Source organism: Haliaeetus albicilla, chromosome 17, assembly GCF_947461875.1.
Source record: "Haliaeetus albicilla chromosome 17, bHalAlb1.1, whole genome shotgun sequence".
NCBI classification, from domain to species: Eukaryota; Metazoa; Chordata; class Aves; order Accipitriformes; family Accipitridae; genus Haliaeetus; species Haliaeetus albicilla.
This window is the reverse complement of record NC_091499.1, coordinates 3984104-4005113: the sequence shown is the minus strand read 5'-3', so window position 1 is coordinate 4005113 and position 21010 is coordinate 3984104. Positions and strand designations below refer to the sequence as shown.

General features: G+C 38.2%; 1 protein-coding gene across 7 annotated transcripts in view; it reads right to left on the bottom strand.

The window, feature by feature from the left end:
• The window catches only part of ADGRB3 (adhesion G protein-coupled receptor B3), a 460870-nt gene that overhangs the window by 78445 nt on the left and 361415 nt on the right, over positions 1–21010 (bottom strand). For all 7 annotated transcript variants that reach the window (XM_069804588.1, XM_069804589.1, XM_069804585.1 and 4 more), the window contains 2 exons: positions 20519–20622; positions 17108–17210 (listed from right to left, as the gene is read on the bottom strand). In XM_069804588.1, the coding sequence (XP_069660689.1) occupies positions 17108–17210; positions 20519–20622 (207 nt within the window). The remainder of the gene's footprint in view (positions 1–17107; positions 17211–20518; positions 20623–21010) is intronic.

Here is a 21010-nt window from a genome sequence, read left to right as displayed (position 1 = left end):
GCAGGCACTATCATCTATCAAATTCTGTTGATTAAATGTCCTATTTACTACAGCTGTGTAACAAATGTATAGATCTTTTAATTTCAAATCCACTCTGCAACTCAATATCTTGATAACTGTCCCATCAGAAAAGACAGCTTAAAAATAATTAAAAAAAAAAAAAAAAAAAGTTAGGGATTGCTATATGCAAGGTAAAGAAGGGCATCCCCAAAGTAAACAGGTTAATACTATGACAAATAGAAATTTCTCTTCTGTGTTGGATCTGCCACAATTAGTCCTTCACGACATTATCTAAAAGTATATCAAATGTATGGTACGTTGTTATTTTGGCAGGCATAGTCAATACAAAATGGTTCCTTGGATAGGTCCTATGTGAAACACCTTAGTCCTGTCCCAGCAATATTTGTGAAACCCCTTGGGCCTTTCTGCACTCTGGTGCCAACACATACTGCTGAATAAATATCCATCATTTCTAAAGCACCGCAGGGTTTTAAGCTTAATTTCAAAGGGCCCCAGGATTTTATGGTGCGCAGCCCCCATTATAATCTGGGGGCATTGTGCAGCTTAGGAAGCACTGTATGGAAAATCTACCCCTAAATGGGAGTTGGAAGGGAATGAATCCCATATTTGGAATTAAAGAAACCAAAAGAACAGCACCCGTTCTGTTCCTCTTTGACAAGGAGCTAGAAGAAATGAAGAGGAATGTATTTACTAGTATATTGGAGCTACTTTGTGCTGAGCGCTCGAGAGAAAGCAATTGTAAACTAACTGTTTAACCAGGCAGCGGAGGGTTTATGGCCTCTTTGCATTTTGAAAGGAATGCAAAGGAGCTGAATTAAGCTTCAGGCTTGATTTGCACTGTTGTTAACTTTATCTAGTGACTCATACCTATGTGTGGTGATTGTGATGGTTTTCAAGTAGTTCTGCTGTTACACTACACCTGCTGTTTTGCAAGGGTTTACTGGCTGCAGGTACAAGTTGACAGACAATCCAGCCCTGTTTCATGTTTTTCACCCAGCCCATAGTTTAACATGGATTTTAAAAGGCAGATCTTAGTAAACATAGACACAGTACTAGATACGGGGAAGTGACATGATGTTCTGAGCATCAATCTGATGTTCTCAATCTCTGACAGCACAGAGATAAAAAAAGGCCTAAGATCAGACTGGAAGGTGGGCGTGTAATAAACAATCTGTTTGTTTATTTACTGAGTTCAATTTCTCTGTTTAAAATGTTTAATTCTTTTAACAGATTAAAAAACAATTTCATAAAGGTATATATGATTTTTAAAAGGTAATATTAGTCATAAATTAATCAAAAAACGCCTGGCCTACTTTAAAAGATGGCAGAGTAGCTCAAGATACTAGTATAGCATGGGAGATAGTGACATTCAGCTTGCTAAAGGAAAAAAAAAAGCTACATAGTGTGATTTCTTATAATAGCATAAAGCCACACAGGAAGAGGGCAATCGCATGACAGAATGGATGGTTTCGTGAAGGGACTTCAGAACAAGCCTTTAGATCATTGGGCTCTCTCGCACCCGTGCACGAGGCAGTTTCTCAGTCCTGCCCTGTGCCGTGGTGCTGTCAGAGTGTCAGTGATGCATTAGATTGCTGTCTGGTTTAGAATATAACCCCCCAGCTAGGGCTACTGAATATTGAGTGGAAACCTCTTTAATACTAATTCCACAATATGTAAAAAATACTATATACAGCATCATTGCATAGTATAATTCTATAATAAATATATAGTAATATAATTTCTGCTCCCCACTGTCTTTTAAACTATAGTTCAATAACAGAAAGAAAAACAAAACATCTCTTGGTGAGAAGCACAGCAATGGAGAACTGCTTGTACACAATGTCCTACTGGTCCATGATGAGAGTCTTACTGAGCTATCACATCCCATAACCACACTTTCCTTTATTTCTCATTTTTCTATCTACAAGGCAGAGCTACTGCATTTAAGCATTATAAGTGGGCTTGAAATGTTCAGCTTATCCTCCCTGAGAAAGGGAATTTGATAATTTGAAGGCAACAACAGAAGAAAGGATAGCCATTACTCTACAGAGATTATCTGTTGAGAAGCTTGACAGTCAAGACAGAGGAGAACTTCAACAGAGTGAAAAAGTGGACAAGAAGTGTAGGGGAAGAAAGGGAGTGGAAGATCTCTGCCTCTCAGGAAATGGAAGAGAGGAGGAAAAAATAGAAGAGAGAAGGACCTTTCCTTCTTCTATCTCATAAATCCTTGAGGAAGTCATTTCTATCAGACTCCAGGTTGGAGCATTGGGCAAACGGTCCAATGGTCCAAGAACACGGTGGGCTCCTCTGTAAGAAATGACCTTGAAAAAACTTGCCCAACTGGCCAGAGCCACTAAAGATTTGAATACTGTAGTTAGATGCTGCCTCTATTTCTTGTGAGTTCCAGTGCCTCAACATCACCAGAAAATTCTCCTCCAGTAAAATTCAAATACCGAAGAAAACCTACGTGATCAAAAAGTAATGTCTGCATCCTGTAAGCTGTCTTCTCTATTTGAAAATGGAAAGGACCTGTGTAGAAGTCCCTGCATTCCCAAATGTTGGCTTTGATCATAATGTTGGATGACAAAGAAACAAGGAAACAGCATCAGGGAAACCAAACAAAGGAAAGGGTGAGGAAAGCCAGACCAAAAGTAGATCACAAATGATAAAAGCAAGGCAAGCAATGAATGAAGAAAGAAGATAAAAGAAATGAAAGAAAGAAAAGAAAAAGAAAGGGGAGCTGATGGAAGAAGAGACTATGCAATGACCATTTTACTTTCTTAATCTTTAATTTGACAACAGAGCATTTTTTCCACATGAAAGCCTGACGGTGAAATCTCCACTCCCTAAGAACACTTCTTGCAAGAAGGAGATAGGAAAGGAAAATGCAGCCTTCAAAAATAGGACCTTTCCCTCCCCATGCCACACAGCAGGGGCTGTGGAAAGAGGTTCTTGGCTCCTACCTAAAGACAGCCTGGCTGGAAGATTCTCCCTCTCTCTTCCTTTCTGAGAGTCAGTGGCAAATGTCACGCCTATGGAGCTCAAAAAGCACCTTACTCTTGCCCAAGAAGGGACCTGCATTTTTCACAGTAATTAGGAAGTAAAATAATTTTACTGTGACCCCGTTCTCCACAAAGCCAGCTCTGTCTTCACAAGGAGGATTTGCCCTTGGACCAAGAGTTGGTGTTCAAGAGGAGAAGGATGGGTAGCTGTCTTGTCTACTGCACTTGTTGGTCTGCAGTTCTCCACTCAAACTCTATCTGGCCCGCAAAGCACTACATATAATTAAAGACAGAGTAACTATATTGCTAGTAACACATTATCTTAGTTTTTAGCAATTTTTTCTTCCTAATTAGAAATCATTAACATATATGAGCACGCTTTTGTTGAAGTGCTTTGAGCTCTGTTCCAATTTAGATTTGCTTATTTTGAAAGGTAAATAACCATAAAAATATTAAGCAAAATGCAACATTGCACATAAAGCTCAAAGAAACATAGAAGTTTACCATACAGCTTCAGATTGAAAGCAAATGCTACCGTATTTTTTCAGTGTGCGTAACTTCAAATTGTTCCTAAGTAACATAATTATCATTGACTGAGCCTAGGCATTTTATTATATACAAATTATGAATTATTAAATAATGCATTAGTAGCATTTTAAAGGAAATAAAATCCCTTCAGTTATTTTAAATCATTAATCGCATGGCTAAGCACATGATTAACCCCTGGCTCTGTCTCACTGAGTCTCATATTAAAAATTTCAAGTATATGGGATGCAAAGAGCTCCCATGTAAAACAATATGTACTAAGAGACTATCTGCAGAAAAAAATAGTATCTCAGTGGGAGGAGATGGATTTTTATCTGGCACAGAGCTATCTGTGTGGAATGCACTAAAAACAGTGAACATTAAGACAGAGCAGGGAGTATCTTTGGGAAAGTAAGAAATGCGCTCCACTCACTGTGACCACATGAGTGGCCTTCTAACTTGTAACTCGTAACTTCTGTCTCATAAATCCTTGAGGAAGTCGTTTCTATCAGACTCCAGGTTGGAGCATTGGGCAAACGGTCCAATGGTCCAAGAACACGGTGGGCTCCTCTGTAAGAAATGACCTTGAAACAAAACCTGCCCGACTGGCCAGAGCCACTAAAGATTTGAATACTGTAGTTAGATGCTGCCTCTATTTCTTGTGAGTTCCAGTGCCTCACCATCACCAGAAAATTCTCCTCCAGTAAAATTCAAATACTGAAGAAAACCTACATGATCAGAAGGTAAAGCTTGCATCCTGTAAGCTGTCTTCTCTATTTGAAAATGGAGAAGGCCTGTGTAGAAGTCCCTGCATTCCCAAATGTTGGCTTTTATCATAATACTGTTATTTGTACCCGTCTGTATATGGAACAGAAGTTGTGACCTTTCTTTTCTGGTATGTGTTTCAGTGGTGCACCAGCTTTTGAGGCCTACATACTTAACCGCTCTAATCTGCTCAACATGTGGAATGCTCAGTGGGTGACACTTCCAGACCAATCGGAAGCTTCTGCTAATGCAAAAAATAAATTTGTACTTTGGTTCCACTCATGTGTGACTGTAATCAATAAGGGCAAAGTTTGTCCCCTTCACAGCACTACTGCTTCTGGTACAGCTTTTCCCTGTAGGCTACACTACCCTCCCTTGTGCTGCTGGGGGGAAGCAGAGCATCTTTTTTTGCTCCATTTTACCTGACAGAGTTTCACGTCCAGCCTTCTTCATAACATCCACTGCTTCTGTGTACCAGTTAACATTTCTAAGGTTAAAATGCTCAGAAATGGAGGCTGGACAGTCTTACTACAGCTGAAGGTGTCCTCAGCTCTTTCCCTGGCTCCGTGCTTCTACAGCTGAGCTGACAGAACTCGATGTGCTGACATTGAGAACAGAGTGCAGGGCCGATATATTTACTTAAGCTTTTCCCTACGGGAAGGGCGAGGATGAAATAAGTTGAGGTTCTGACTGGAGGGAGAAATAAAATAAAAATGTTTATATCTGTTAACAAATCAAATTGAAAGTTTGTTGATGTTGGAAATACTCCCAGAGCCTTAATGATAGGTTTATTTTTATCAACAACAACAATAATTAATAATTAATGCTACATGTCTCTCAGATGCATCTTGGCAACTAAAATTAGCAAGTATAAAATGTTACGTTTTAAATTATATACTTAGCATGGATGTCTCCTCCTACAAAATCTCCCAGACTATATCCATGTCCGTCACACCCTGGATGACATGATACAGCCAAATTACCTTTGGAAAGTTTATCTGTATTCTCTCTGCTCCTCTGCTGGGAATTCCCTCAGTGGATGCTCTGTGACCTGCACAGATCAGATAACTTTGCCTGCAGAGCCAACCACTGAAATCAGTGCCATCCTTTGTATACACAGCAGCGTCTCCAAACCAAATGTACTGACAGGTTTAGCTCATTGTAGGAAAGCAGTCTTCCCTTCCAGATGCCAGAAGGCACAAGATTTTTTTTTTTAAATTATTTTTTTTTTTACTGTCTATTTTTTATTATAGATCTATTCTTATATTTCAGAAGCTACGGAAAACAAAAGCCTCTAGTAGACCATGGTGACAGAACCAGACAGTCACAGGTGAGCGCTGTGCATGTGAGCCTAACAAGAAGTTTGGAGAAGAAATAAGCTAGGGACCGCACTGAAAGGCTACTTGTTTTGTGCATTCATAATCATCCATTTTTTATTCCCTTGTCTTCAACACCACTTAGACAAATTCCTTCCAGAACTTTAAGCTTTTGTAGTGCACTAGCAGATTTCTGCTCACCAGTTTCTAGGGGAGTGTAGAGAATCCAAGTGACCCAAACCAGTCCTTCTACCTGACACATGACAAGCTTAAATATAGAGAACAGAAGGACTATGCGCTGAGATTAGCAAAGCCCATATGAATTCTTATTATTTAACACTACCACAGTGTAACACTGAGAGATACCAAGGTCCAGTTGTGCTGGGTGCAGTATACACAGATCTTGAATGGAAATCCTGCAAAGTGTTGCTTTGACAAAGAAACCTCAAAGTTCTTCTTTGGCTCTGCTTTGCTTATCATACCTATTCACCAAAGTATTGAAACGTCAACGAACTGAGACCTCCAGGGGCTCAAACACGCAATCAAGTCATCACAGCAAACCAAGTGTCAGCCGAGCTATATCAATAACTTGTGTGCATGCTCCCAGCCATGGCAACTGCAAGGCAACACGCTTTGGCTTAGTTCTGATTCATTTCAGGCTTTGCAGTTGTTACTGGCAAAATGTGTGCACAGGGATTAATGCCACAACTCAAAGTTTTGAAAGCTCCCTATCTGTAAGTGACAGACAATTTCCTACAATTAAAAAGACATGTTTGATTGTTTAATGGCTAATGTTTAACTAGGCCAGATATGTTCTTTAGGTATTTATGGAATGTATTTGAGTCTTCTCACTAAGGTTTAAAAATCTGACTAGAATATATTTTTACTGGTGTTTGTTAGATACTATTGTTGAATCTTCTTTCCAAAAGGAAGAATCATTTAGAAATGAAAGGAAACAGACAGTTGATCAGGTTTAAACTCTTACAAATTGGTTTCTGGAGTGATTTTATGGGATGAGGTTGATGAATAGCTACAAGAGACAAACTGAGTCTAGCAGCAGTTCTTGTCCATCATTAATGCTGCCTTGATACTGAGGTCTAACCATGATTCCTAGCAAAACCATTTATTTTCTATTGTAGTACAACTGCAATGCCTCGTGGGATCATTCAGTTCAGTGAAACATTACTACTATTCTGTATTTACTTTAAAAGATAAGCAGTGCCAAAATAAAGGTTTTATAGCAATAATTAAATTGCTAACACTCAAGCCTGAATTCTGATTGACTTGACATAAGAGGATATGCAATAAAAGACAGAGACTTGAAAGCCCTCTTAAATACAAGAAGTGTAAAATCTCAGTGCAAATAACAACAGCTTTACAATTAATCCCGTCTTTTTAAAACCCAAGTTTCAATAGCTGTAGGTTCTGACACAGTGGGCTTTGTTGTCCTGTATGGCTTAGCTAAGCTTGTTAAGGAAGCTATTCTCATTCTAAGCCTTCACCTAACTTTCAGTGGTATTTAAAGAATAATAAATCCATTTAAATTTCCTAGCTTAAAGAAATTATTTAGCAAATATGGGATAGGTTGAAGATATGACTTTTTATAAAATGAAGAGCATCGAGCACAAATTATATGCCATGCTACTAATTAGAGACAAATATGTAATCACTTACTAATAGAACAACATTTTGTGCCAACCTTATTCATACTTCCTTCCAACTGCTGGACTCCTTGTGCCAGATATATTTCAGTTTTCTTCAGAAGAGAGAGATACTAACATGTTTTCCATCCTGTTTTTAAACCCAGAAGTCTAGTGCAAACTGAACTTTCTTGACATTTCAGAAATTCTATCAGTTTTAACAGCTTGAGGCCTTTTTATTACAAACATGTACATTTCCCTGCAGGGTTCTGGAAAGCTCACAATTACATTCATTAAAAATGTCCATGATTATAGCCAAATGTATGCTTTGTAAATTTACCTTTACAGTTTCTTTCAACAATTATTCCCAGCATAATTTTCTATTAGATTCCACAAAATACCTACTTATTCATCCACAGTGTCAGTTTTCTATAAATTCTGACAAAACCATCAAAAGAGAAAAATACTAGAACACAGTTACTCTCCAATTTTTCAGTACCAGGTTTGATGTCTATGGTGTGACTCATTGAGACTCAACATAATAAGCATGTATGTCCATGAAAACAAATATAAAAAGGTCATGTTTCAGCAGCAATCTAAAATTAGAGGCGCTACATGCATTTTACACTAGGACTAAGAGGATCTCTGGATGCATAACTTAGGGTCCTTAACCATACCTAGGAGTCCCTTGATTTGACAAACTGAGCACCCCTCTCATGATGAAATCCTGCTGTGATCCAGAGCATCTAACAAAATTGGGTTTTCTCACGATGCAATAAATATGCTCAGACCACACTTAGTGAATGCTGACTTCAACGAGTTCAGCACACAGTGACCACAGTTTCTTTCTCAGAAAGAAAAAGCAGGAAAGGTTGGAATTTGTATGATCATCCTTGGCTTTCCTTCTGATTGTTGGTCTCAGTCTAGAACAGAGATTCACATCCTGCTTGTCCCACATCCCATGAAATTTCATTTACCATCACCTTGTAGAAGAGCTAGAAAGTGGAAATGGGAAAGAAACTCTATGCTTTTCCTGTTGAAACCTGGCTACTTGTAGCCAAGCAAACAAGATTCAGAGAGAGAGAGAGAGAGAGAGAGAGAGAGAGACTTGAGAGAGACTTGAGATCCACTCTTGTCACACATTATTTCTTTTTCCTCCAAAGGCAGACAAATATAAAATGAATAAACAGGTCCAGACATAGGCACTGGAACCCAGACCTTAATCTTAGCACCTGAGATCAATTATCTTTTTATGGGAAGTTTATTTTGGCCCTGACTTAAAATCAATCACAAATTAAACAAACGAAGAAGGTACAGGGCAGGTTAGCTCACAATTGCCCAGGCCAGAGCCTCTTGCACTTCTGGAGCCGTTGGTTTTGGCTGCTGTTCAAACAGCATCCTGGACTAGTTTGACTGAATCTAACAAAACATCATCCACTTTTTTTTTTTTTTTTTAGTTGCTGCAAAAGCAAGAGGGACTCCAGCATAAGAAATTAACTGATTCCTTAGCAAGCTCTGTTTTCAGAACTGAGTATGCTTCAGCCATAAGTAACAAACACAAACCCCACAATTCATTTTCATGCTGACTCTTAAACCACCTCTGAGCCTGATTCTCCCAACTTCTACGTGACGCTATTTCTAAAACTTTAAAGTAAAAGTAAACACAGAGTTAGAGAAAACTTTCAGGTATAAGGGTCACAGGACTGAGCCCCATAGCTTTTACAGAGTGAAGTACGTAGTGTTAAGGAAAGAATACCCATTTTGCAACTTCTGACCAGACTAATCTGATAATCAGACCAATCCAATAGTTATTCTCTTATAAAACACTCTCATTGACTTGACTGCAAGATATAGGGGGCCTAAAAACTCTGACCTAGGAGAATACAAGGAAAAAAATATAAAACTGTACAAATGAACTTCACAGTGCATGTCAAGGTTAAACCATACCATATGTTCCTGAAAATACACAGACACAACAGGGAGTTGTAGGGAAGTATAAATAAAATCCAGTACAATAGGTAGATAATCTTTTGCACCAAATTTACACTATTGTTCCTTAAATGATAGTCTTTAAAAAGAGATCGTGTTTTCTAACATGGTTCATTTTGTTATACAGAAAGAGTAATGATATAATAATTATTGTAGTAGGGCATAAGCTTTACACTGCATTTATCTCAGAGTTGTATTTTTTAATGTATTATTTTACCAGGTATCTATATCAAAAATATCTTACTGTGTTTCTGTATCTGTTTTGGTTTACATGACAAATGGACTCTATGCCTACATTCTTAGAAATGGTAATCCACATAGGAAAATCCATGTAGGAAATTCAACTTTCATACTAGAATGAAAATAACCATGTAGCTGCGTGCTGATTTTTGGTGCTGCTGTTGTTATCATTATTACTTAAACCATTTAGTCTTGTGAAGTCTATTCCTATGGTATCTTCATTTAAAAATTCTTTTTACTATTGTCACTTAGAAGCGTTTACGGTTTCCTCTTTCTTAAAACTAAGATTATGTAAATGAAAGACATGAACATTTAACTGTCTGTAGGTTGATCTGCTTTCCATTGACTGCTTTTCTATTTCCACTGAAATTCAACAAATAAGCAAAAGAGAAGTAGAAAAAAGGTGTGAAGCCCAAAATAGCTGCTTGAGTCATCAACAGATTGTCTGAAATGATTCAAACAGGTGTTTGTGAGAGAATGAGCTATTTTCCTCAGGGCTGTGGGGGTGAATTCTAGAAGAGAAAAAACTACTCTAAACAAGTCCTGAAGAGCAAGGAGGAAAAAACCCACCACTTTGGGAAGAGTAGGACAGCAGAGGGTTACGTCAGGAAAGTCTGACCCATGCTTTTCTTGGGCTGAGACGGGACATCAGAGGCACACACGCCAGCATGAAGCTCAGCACCACAACCAGGGAGGAGGGAGTAGACTACACCTGTGCAACATTGCTCAGCACATGCGTGCAATGTGTGCTTGGGTGGGTGGGAGAAGACCCTCACCAGCTGAGAGACACTAGAGTTGGCACCAGTGTGAGTCGTGGGTCAGACGCAGTCTAAGCCTTTCATGGGTAAACTTTGGATTTCCAAATCAACATCTCTTTTGCTTTTCAAAATAAATCTCATTAAAATGAGCTCTAACAAAGTCTCTCACAATATTCTTTTAAGCAGGCTAGGAGGTCACAGCTGGATGAGTGGACAACTAGATGGATAAAAAACTAGTTGGATGGTTGGGTTAGAGTGTAATGACTAATGGGTGGCAATTTACCTGGAGGCATCTAACAAGCAGAGTACTACAGGGGTCTATCCAGGGACCTATGTTTAATGTCAGTAACCTGGAGTAGGCAGTGGAGTGGTTCTTCATACGGTTTGTAGATAACACCAAACTGGGAGGACCAGTCTATATGCTGAAGGGCATGGCTGCCATCCAGAGAGACCTAGACAGGTTGGAGGGATGGGCAAGTGAGCTGCGTGAGTCAGCAGTGTCCCCTGGCAGCAGACACAGTTGGCAGCATCTGGGGCTGCGTCCAGAGAAGCACAGCCAGTAGGTTGAGCGATGGACTGTGCTCCTCTGCTCAGCACTTATTAGACCATATCTAGAATATTGCGTCCAATACAATTGGGTTGCCCGCTACGAGGAAGACTTGGTAAACTGGAGTGAGTTTCGCAGAGCATACCAATATGCTTGGGAGCTAGAACACTTGCCTTTTGAGAGGCTAAGGAAGGTGGGCTTGCTCAGTCTGGAGAGGACATGGCTTCAGGGGCATCTAACAGCTGCCTGTCAGTGCCTATAGAGAGGGCATTGAGAAGATGAAGCCAGGCTCTTCACGCAGTGATGTGTGGTGGGATGACAAGGGATGATGGGCACACATTGAAACAAGAGGAGGTCGCACCAGATATATGGAAAAACATTTTAACCGTGAGGACAGTCAAGCAGTGGATCAAGTTTCCCCAAGGGAGTCGTGCAGTTTCCACACCTGGAGGTTTTCAAGACTTGACTATATCAAGCCCTGAGCAACCCATTCTGACCTTACAGCTGACCCTGCCTTGAGAATGAAGTTGGACCAGATAATCTTCCAACCTGAACAATTCTGTGATTCTAAAATAGTTCAGAGAGCTCTTAAAAAGGTTCTGGGGATTGGAGGCAGAGAACACATGCTGCTAATACCTACCCAATTTCTTCCCTGTAACCCACTTACAATCAAAATGTCTGTTTTGTTTAGAAAGAGCAAACTGAATGATAAAGTTGATGTATTTTGAGAAACAGAATGGCAGGCACTTTTGAGACGAATGTTACCTTCTCCTCTGAGGCAGGTAACAGTAGCATGAATGACAATGTTTACTGATCTTGGGTAAGAAAGATCTGCTCCAGGAGGTTCTCTTGAGAATCTAAAAGCAGGTAGTTAATTCAGCTGATGTTAACAGGTTTTGTCAGAAGTTGGCATGGTAAAAGAACGTTGCTTAAACAGACTTACTCCTGTAATAGTTAGTTAAGTGGGCTCTTCTCCCGTTAATTGTTTCCGAAATCCCGAATACACAGCAGGCGGATGTGCATGGAGCGGTACACTCTGACTGCTGACCTATTATTTATTGGTGTGTTTCTGTGATGGCTGACCCATACTAGAGACTCTGTGGCTCAGCTGTTCAAAAAGCTGTTACACAAAGAAAGAGATGACAACCGGCAGAGTAGGTGTTAATTTGGAAGTTGGGTACTGGCAAAAATGGAAGGACGTATTTTCCCGGGCTTCAGCTGCTTGACTGGGGGGTATTCCCCGGCAGTTCTCTGGGCAAGCCCTGAAATACGGAGTGCTACAGCCTGACATTCCCTACTTCCTCACTGATTTTCTAACACAACCTTAATGCTGTGTTAGCATCATTCCTCCGTTCATTCCATCTGCTCTTAGGTCTCCCCCGCTGTTTCCTAGGAGATATATTGCCACGATGCCTGCATCTGTAAGGCAGTGGCAGATACGGGGCAAGAGCCGCGTGGTTCGAGGCAGCGTTATTACCACCTGAACATTTGCAGGGTTCTCAGGGGATCCCGCCACCCACCGTTTCTCAAAACCTGAGGGAGCTCTAGTTACACAGTCAGCTGCTTCAGAGTGCTGTGGGAATGGGATGCTGTGGCTTCTCAACTCCTTTCTACTTCTATTTGCTTTTTTCAGCCTAGAACCTCTATTCGAAAAGAAATAAGGCTGAAGTGGGGTTATTTTGTCCAGCTGGCCTATTTAGTGAACATTCTAATCTTATTATCTACAAAATTTTATGGGGTTTTTGCTTGTTTACAATGCATTTATTAAAACTACTGATTATGTTACGTGCTTTAGGTGGTCAGGACATGCCTTTTTCATAATCTTTCAGGTAAGGTTCAAGAGACAAATTTCAAAATGTAACACTAAGCATAATAAACTGAATATTGCAATTAAACAGGGATAACACAGAATATCAGGGTTGCTAAATCTTGCCTTGTGCCTTAACATCTTCCCTGTTCTTCCCTTGGTAGGCACACGTAAACCTGACTATAGTTAACAAAATGTTTGGAGGCTTACGACGTTTCTAAAAATATGCCTGTTTCTTACAAGTGACCCAAACTTCAGCAATGAACTCTTAAGCACACTCAGAAACAGATAATATAGAAAATAATTAACTTTTGCCCTATGTATAATGAATTCTATGGTTTATTTAAATTGTATTCATCTTTGTTCTCTTCACAGGAAAAATATGTAAACAAGAATTGTTTACATCAAACAGCTAATATGTTTTTATTTAGGCAAACTGTGAAAAAACCAAGGTATTTTCTGAATGTATTCAAAAGGAAAGAGAATTTATGAAAAAAACCCCACATAATATTAATCAATAACTTATTGGGGGTAGAGAATCTATTCATTAAATGGGATCAGAAGCATAGTAAAGATTTATAGCTTAAGCATTAAAGGTCCACATATAGAAGAAACACAACCATTTTTCTTGATGGCAAGAAGAACATTAGGAAACATAATATAGCAAGAGTTACGTTACAGTGAAACCTACAAATCACTGATAGATATTTCCTCAAAGAAAACTGTCAGTCTCCTCAAAGTAAATACGTAATGCTTTTGTAGATGTTAGGGAGATCTCACACTGTTTGTGAAATAACAGATATTTCAGCAGTTAGGTTATACATGAACAGTGTTCCCCTTCCTTAATTCAGGAGACTTAATTTCCATGTTACAACTAAGTTTAGCTGTTAAAGGGCTATCTCCAGGACATCAGTTGCATATCCCCCAATTTAAATATGATTATGTGGCTAACATTTAACACTGAAAGGAAAATAAGAGACAGAAAGAAATACCAATGTAAATTAATATGCTTCTTATGCCTAGCATAACACCAAGTATATTTAAACAAGATACATAATTAATTTCATAATATTCTTGTAAATTCAGCCTTCAGTGACCTGTATTTCAAAACAGGATCTGACAAAACAGAAATCTCTTACACAGTCTGAAACATTACAAAGTCTTTGAATAAAGTTCCGCATTTTGAAAGGTTTGGGGAAACATACTGGAAAAAGCAGAACATTTCTCAGCTGTGTCCTTCAATAAAATGCACAACACGTTTGGCTAAGAAGGAATAAAGGAGCAAGGCTTTTCTGTTGACAAAAGGCCTTTGCTATCCCAATCCAAATCTTCCAAGAGAAGCCATACTCCCCTCCATGCCTCCCATCATGAACTATTCTAAAACAAGCTAAAAAGCCTCATGACCTAGACCTCTAGTCTAATGTTGGTATCCTCGAGTTACTGAAACTGGAGAAAAAAAAATCACTTTTGAACAGAGAATACTAGAAATGGAAAAGCTATGATAGCTTGCAAGAATTTAAACTACTTCTACATGTCCTCTGTAAATATTTTGTCCATTTCTGCCTGTGGGAAATACCATGATCTTTTTCTACAGAAAAAAAGGCAGAACTTAGTTGAACCAGAGTGCGATATTCAAACAGCTCACTTAGTCTTCACTAAAAGAAGCTTTTGGAAAAACATTGAGGAAATACTCAGACTTCAAAGAGTAGAGCTAAACCTAACACGCTAAGTATCTATGATCTATGTAAATCAGAAAGAAAATTACAGAAAACATGCACTTATCCAGACCAAGAGACTCAATATTTTTTTTTCTTTGTGTCACAGACGTCAATGGGTTACAGGCACTTATTCTTAAAGGGAATATACACAAATAAAGAGCTGGGGACAATTTGAACTCAGAAGCAAAGCCAAACTAAAGCATGGAAAAAAGGGGCATTCTTCAACTTTGTGAATATCAGCAGCATCATATGGATGTTCACTAGGTGCCCCAATAATATGAGAACAGTAGGAACATAAGAATGAGAATGGAACAGAGTAAATAAACTCTCAAACTTGGCATATCATGTTTCTCAAATTTTCTCTGATACATTAAAAAACTGAGTGCATTTTCTTGCCATAAAACACCACCTCAGCCTTTTTTCAGAAACAATTTCTGCTGGCTTGAATATTACATTGTCTTGACAAAAATATTCCCAAGATTTCTCCCAAAATTTTCAAACAAACACTAAAACCCCAAATGTTTTGATTTCTAGTAAATAATAAAATCTCAGAAACAAATCTAAAAGGGTTTTCATCTGAAACCATATGTAAGGACCTGATTTTCTTTCTAAAGTTCCCATTTACAGATTGAATTTTCCAGATCAGCAAAATGAAAGCATAATTTTTCCTACAGATGTCAGTATTGTAATCTAGATCTATGGACTACATATCAAAGACTGGCTTCTTCTGGTCATATATGACCTTCGAAAATAAAAAATTCAGAGCTTGAATTCAAACACATGATGCCAAAACACATCCCTACTTACAAACACACTGAAGTCATACCCGGATCTGATTGCTTTAATTTGAATAAGCTTTTGCTAACCACTGGCTTTAGCTGGCCATTTTCTTGATGGTGCATTCACAGGCCGGCCTCTTGGAGCTACAATCTATTCACATATCGGTGGACATAGTGATAAAAAGATTTTTGGTCTGTAACAAGGAATATCTTCCTCGGTATAAAAAAATGTATTCTGCTTTTGATCCATCAGAGGTACTCCCTGGCCAGAAGCTCCCAGGTGGTACATGCATCAAAAGCAAGATGTGGACTCAAAAAGAAGACAAGCGTAGTAAAAAGTGGTATTTTAGAGCCATTTTTCAGGCCATATATTCAAAATGTAAACTTTGTGATGTGTTGTTTTTTCTGTCAATTATTTCCTCTGAACATCTCCATTTTGAGGATCTGCTGTTCTCAGAAATAAGTCAATACAGTATCTCCGCACTTTCAGGACTTCAGGAAGCAGAAATGAGGGAGCTCAAGGAGATTAAGATTAAAAGAAAGGAACTGGATTAAGGGTGTTTTTTAGTTCAGAGTTCCCTGAGTCAAGCATCAGAGAAAGGCTGCCAGCATACCTAGGGAGCGTGTTATCACACACAGTCGTTCTGATGCCCTCAAACCCTGATTCCACAGTGGCAATATACACAGGAACTTTCAGCTACTGCACCGTATTTCTTCTTGAAATACTTAATAAAATAGTATATAGGACTATGCATGTTAGTGCTGAAATGCTAGAGAGGTTTAATCCTTCTTCTCCACTCTGGCACTCTGATGTTGCTTGCGCATTTCTGACTTTTTTCCCCCTGAATAAAATCTGTGAGTCACATGGGTTTGTTCTGCAAATCCATATTTTGTTTGTGCCTCTACCTACTTTCAAAACTTTAAAACATATTTATATCTTAATTTTAATAATTTTGATAAATCATGTGTTGGAAATGACTATGTTTTGGGTATGTTTTACAAATAACAGCTATGTGACTGGTGTTGAATTTATGAGACTTCGGCAGCTAAATTTCTAAGCACTCATTTGGAAAGAATACATGATTAATTATAGGTGTGTTGTAGAAACACCAGTTATCCTATAGCAGATGATGAATGTATTTCATTAGATATTGGAAAAATTAAGATGAGCAGTGCATTAAGTAGTTTAACACAGTGGGATAAAGAATTACTTTACAGATACTTGCTCAGTCCAAAACTTAACAGCGTTCTCTGACATACTGCCCTGTTCACCAATTACATCCTATTTTCTATTCCAAGCTAGCACGTAGCTATAGTTAATTTTAAGCAACCACTTATTGTCACTTCTGAATTTTGCCTAGTATCACTAGGCGCTGGGTGATGCCTCAAAACGCTGACACAGCCCGGCTCTACAGGAGAGGGACAAATGACAACAACGTTCCGAAAGAGACCGAGAACGGATTAGTAATAAATCAGCAATATATCACTAAGTAAGGTATGCAGGGTTATTACTTTCTTATAGCTACATCAGTCAGAGAATTAACAGTTCTATAGCTTGTTATGATGTCTGTTTCTGCACATTTTCAAGAGTAGTACTCTAACTTCCAAGCAATTTCTACTTGCCTTTTGAGTACCAGTGTGTTGTTAAAAAGACAAAAACACTGTAGCACAATCCTATTACAACTATTATAATGAACCAGAATTTGTGCTTTTGATGTTGAGTCTTTGAACTTTTTTTGCTTTGAAATTTAGTTATAAAACATACAAGTCTACCACAGAGAACACAGCTTATCCAGAGGGAACAATACCAAAAGGGATTCTTAGGGGGAAAAAAAGACTACGAAAGACGGTAAATATTTTCCCTTGTCTGTTAATACTTTACCAAAAATGCCAAGTCCTATGAGTATAGGACTAAATGGATGTAATTATTTTGACCTAAACATAAATAAAACAAAGATATCGATATTTAAGTGCAAATTTAATACAATCCATCATCATACCTTGTTATGCGTCTGAGTTTGTCCAACCAGGATAAGGATATTTGATGAGATAATAGACAGGCAGAAATTGATTAGAATTATTGACCTCTCAGATCTGATGTACCTGTTCAAATAAACAAAGAGAGGGCACAACTTTTCTAAAAGGAAAACAACTAGTAAGTCATACAAAGCTTTGATGCAATTCTTACACCAAATATTGGAGATACTCTGAAAAGTGCGTGCTCTCTTTCAAGTGCTCAGGGAGCTATCACATTACAAACATTGGAACTATGATATTTTGATAGATATTCTGAAATTCCCTCTTAGTATCTAGCTATATTTTAAAAATAATCTATCAATGCTTCTTTTAAAAACTGCTGGCAACACTGTTCTAGCACAGCACCATACTGATAATAACGGGCTTGCATGCATTCGTGTCAGGAACTTCTTATGCTCTCTGCTCCTCCCTGGGAATATCCACAGCTGGCATAGACCACTCACAATGACTAACTTCAGCAAAAATATGGTGATTTACATAAACAGGAGATCTGGGCCACGATGCATAAATAAGATGCAGATTGGTCGATGATACTATGGCACTGCGTTTTGAAACATGTTATCGGGATAAAAATAACATGAATCTTGAAGTTCCACCACATTTACAAAATAACTTGTATGAAGAAACAACAATACTGTAATGCCTTCATCTTCATAAGACCTAATGCCAAAAAATAGCTAAGTTTGTACAGAAAGATTAAATTACAGCAGAGCATCACACAGCCTCTCTTGCAAACTTATATTCATTTTACAAGTATGTTTAGGATGAAGAAGTCAAATATTCTTATCACCTATTTCCTCACAAGATGCAAATGTCCTCATTTTTCTATATACAACCTTTTATATGCTACAGGACAGAAAGAGAATGATTATGGTTTCAAGTGAGGTACCTTATTGACCTGATTTTCAGAGCTGCTAACAAAGTAAATGTTGACTACTGAAGTAAATGAAAGTTCAGGGTGCTCAGTTCCTCCAAAGACCACGCCATACATATACTACATGCTTCTCACTGGAGCTTAGTTAGTATTGCTGTCTCCTCCCGAGCTGTACACCCATAGCTCACACTCTGAGGAGGTCACAACAAAGGGTACAGAACCCATGAGAAATGCTGAGCTTTGGACATGAAATGAATTGGAGTCCTTTTAGCTCAGCTATCACCTAAGTAATACAGCATTACAGTTTCAGTTGAGAAGACAGAACAACACTTCTGTTACAGATACCACAGACCACATTTTTCCTTAAAATATAACAATGTTGTTAAGGCTAGTTCTGTATGTTTGCAAACAAATACAGAAAGTCTAGTGCCTTTGTCTACACAGTCAGTATGCTGCTACTTTCTAATTTGTTAACTATTGATTCACCTGGGCCAGTTCCCAACACTGAGTATCTATGGACTATAAAGGATATTGGAGGTTGAGTAAATACAGCGCAAGCGGGAGCTCATAGCATTGACTTAAGCCAGGAAGGTTTTTCTGCCAGCCCACTATTCAGGAAGGGAAGGGAAAAGAAAGAAAGGGAAGGGAAAGGTAATATTTGACTGACATCATTGAATTTATTTTTCAGTTTGAATTTTCAGTTGGGGGGGGTCAAATCTATCAACCATAAAACAATGTTCACACAGGCCTTCTTCAGACCAGAATACCTCTACCTCATATCACTTCTAAACAGGCCCTGCCATTCAAAGGGAAGGTGGGTGTTCCAAAATATAAATACAGACATAAGGTCAAAATATCAAATTTCTCCCTACCCCTAGATTTACAATAACAAACATATATACATATAAGTTTCAGTGTCTATCTTCTCCCTATAGTTGGTTGCTTTGTGCTCTTGAGAAACATGTTGAAGGCAAATTTTAATGATTCAAATGACAGGCCACTCAGTTGTCATAATACTTTCAAAATATCTCACTGATAGAACACTGAGATCTATATGAATTATCTTTTCTTCGGCTGGATGCAGAACCCACACTAGGTCCATAACACATCACATACATTTTTTTCCTCCACTTGGAAGTTACCATAATCATCGAATCATAGAATGGTTTGGGTTGGAAGGGACCTTTAAAGACCACCTAGTTCCAACCCCCCCTGCCATGGGCAGGGACACCTTCCACCGGACCAGGTTGCTCAAAGCCCCATCCAGCCTAGGCTTGGGCACTTCCAGGGATGGGGCAGCCACAACCTCTCTGGGCAACCTGTTCCAGTGCCTCACCACCCTCATCGTAAAAAATTTCTTCGTTATATCTAATTTAAATAATGGAGAAGACCAGTTCCACTGAGCATGACAGTATTTCCATCCAAGTGCTAAATATATCAGGGAGTGCAAAAATAACACTATAATTCTTCAGATGGGAATTATATCCTGAAATACTGTCAATTCTTAGCTTTCACAAACAAGAACTGATAATTTTTATATTCTTTTTATTATAACTTATGTAACTAGGTAGTCTATATTTATTATATATATGTGTAATCCTGTGAGTCTCTGTGGCTACATAAAAGAGTGAAAGAGAAAAGGGTGTAAAATTATCAAGCTGCTTCTAAAAGCAAAATTCTATTAATTTTACATTACTCTATAATTTATTATTTTTCCCTGTGTTTCTTCTTACTTGCATAAGAACCTATTTTTCTTTTATTATGGGAAAAAGTTAAATGAGAACCCATGTTCACTTTTTTAATAATATTTATTACTTTGCATGACTTTTCCTGTTACTTTTCTATTTCTTCTACACTAAGACATCATGCTACTTCTCATTACTTCTCCAATTAATTTATTCCATAAATATCTATTGCACTTTTAAGTCAATATAATATTTCAATATAGTAAACTCCAGATGGAAAGAAAGTCTATTACTGGAATGTACCACTACAGTATTTGAGACTAGTTAATTTTATGGTCTTCATTGAAACTTATAACCGAAGTGGATAAACTCAAAACCACTTGACTGAACCTCCTTAAATCTGCAATACCTGATGTGGCACTTTGATGTGTCATTTCTGTCACATAGGAAGTTTTGTTTTAAAATGTAAATAGAGGAAAAGCAGTCAAAGGTATAGGCCAGAAGCCTCACATGAAATACATCATATAGAGGAATCCTGTAAAACGTTAATTAGCACTATGAATAACCCACTGAGAGAGCAATACCATTCACACTGAAGAGGGGAAGGAGAAGACTGGGCTATACCATCACCAGTAGGCCAGGAGAGTAAAACTAATCAATCACATCAACAAATTTAGGTGTCAAAACATGCACTACATTTTGGTTTTTTTTTTCTTTTCCAAGTAATAAATGTTGCATCTAATGCTCTCTTTAAATTTTAATTCAACTAAATATAACCATGTATTCACATCCGGCTTTGTCAATCCATTACATACCTCCATAGTGCTGCATAGACAACTGCTAGGGTGATCAAGGCCAAGCATGAAAGACCACTGCCTACAATTAAGGTCACTGAGGGTGTACCAGATGATTCCATGATCTGTAGGTTACAACAGACAACCATGAAGAAAAACCATCCTCCAGCAATTAAAACAAGTCAAAAGGAAAAAAAGCAACAAAAAGCAGAATGATAAAAGCAGCCACACTGTCACAGATACCTTCAGTAATATTACTTATGAAGCAGAAATCAACTTAATTCCAAAACTGATCCATACATAACTCCAAGATCTGTTTAATTATTGATACATTCCTCAGAGGCCTTTGAGCTTTAAAATGCCTTACAATACCTGCACGATATTTTGAAAAATAAAGAAAGTAGTAATATTACAATGTAACAGGAGGGTATGACGGTAGCACAAGTTTAAACTACTCCCCAGTTAAAATTAATTAAAAGACATATTCCTCTTGAGAAGCAGCAATATTTAGAA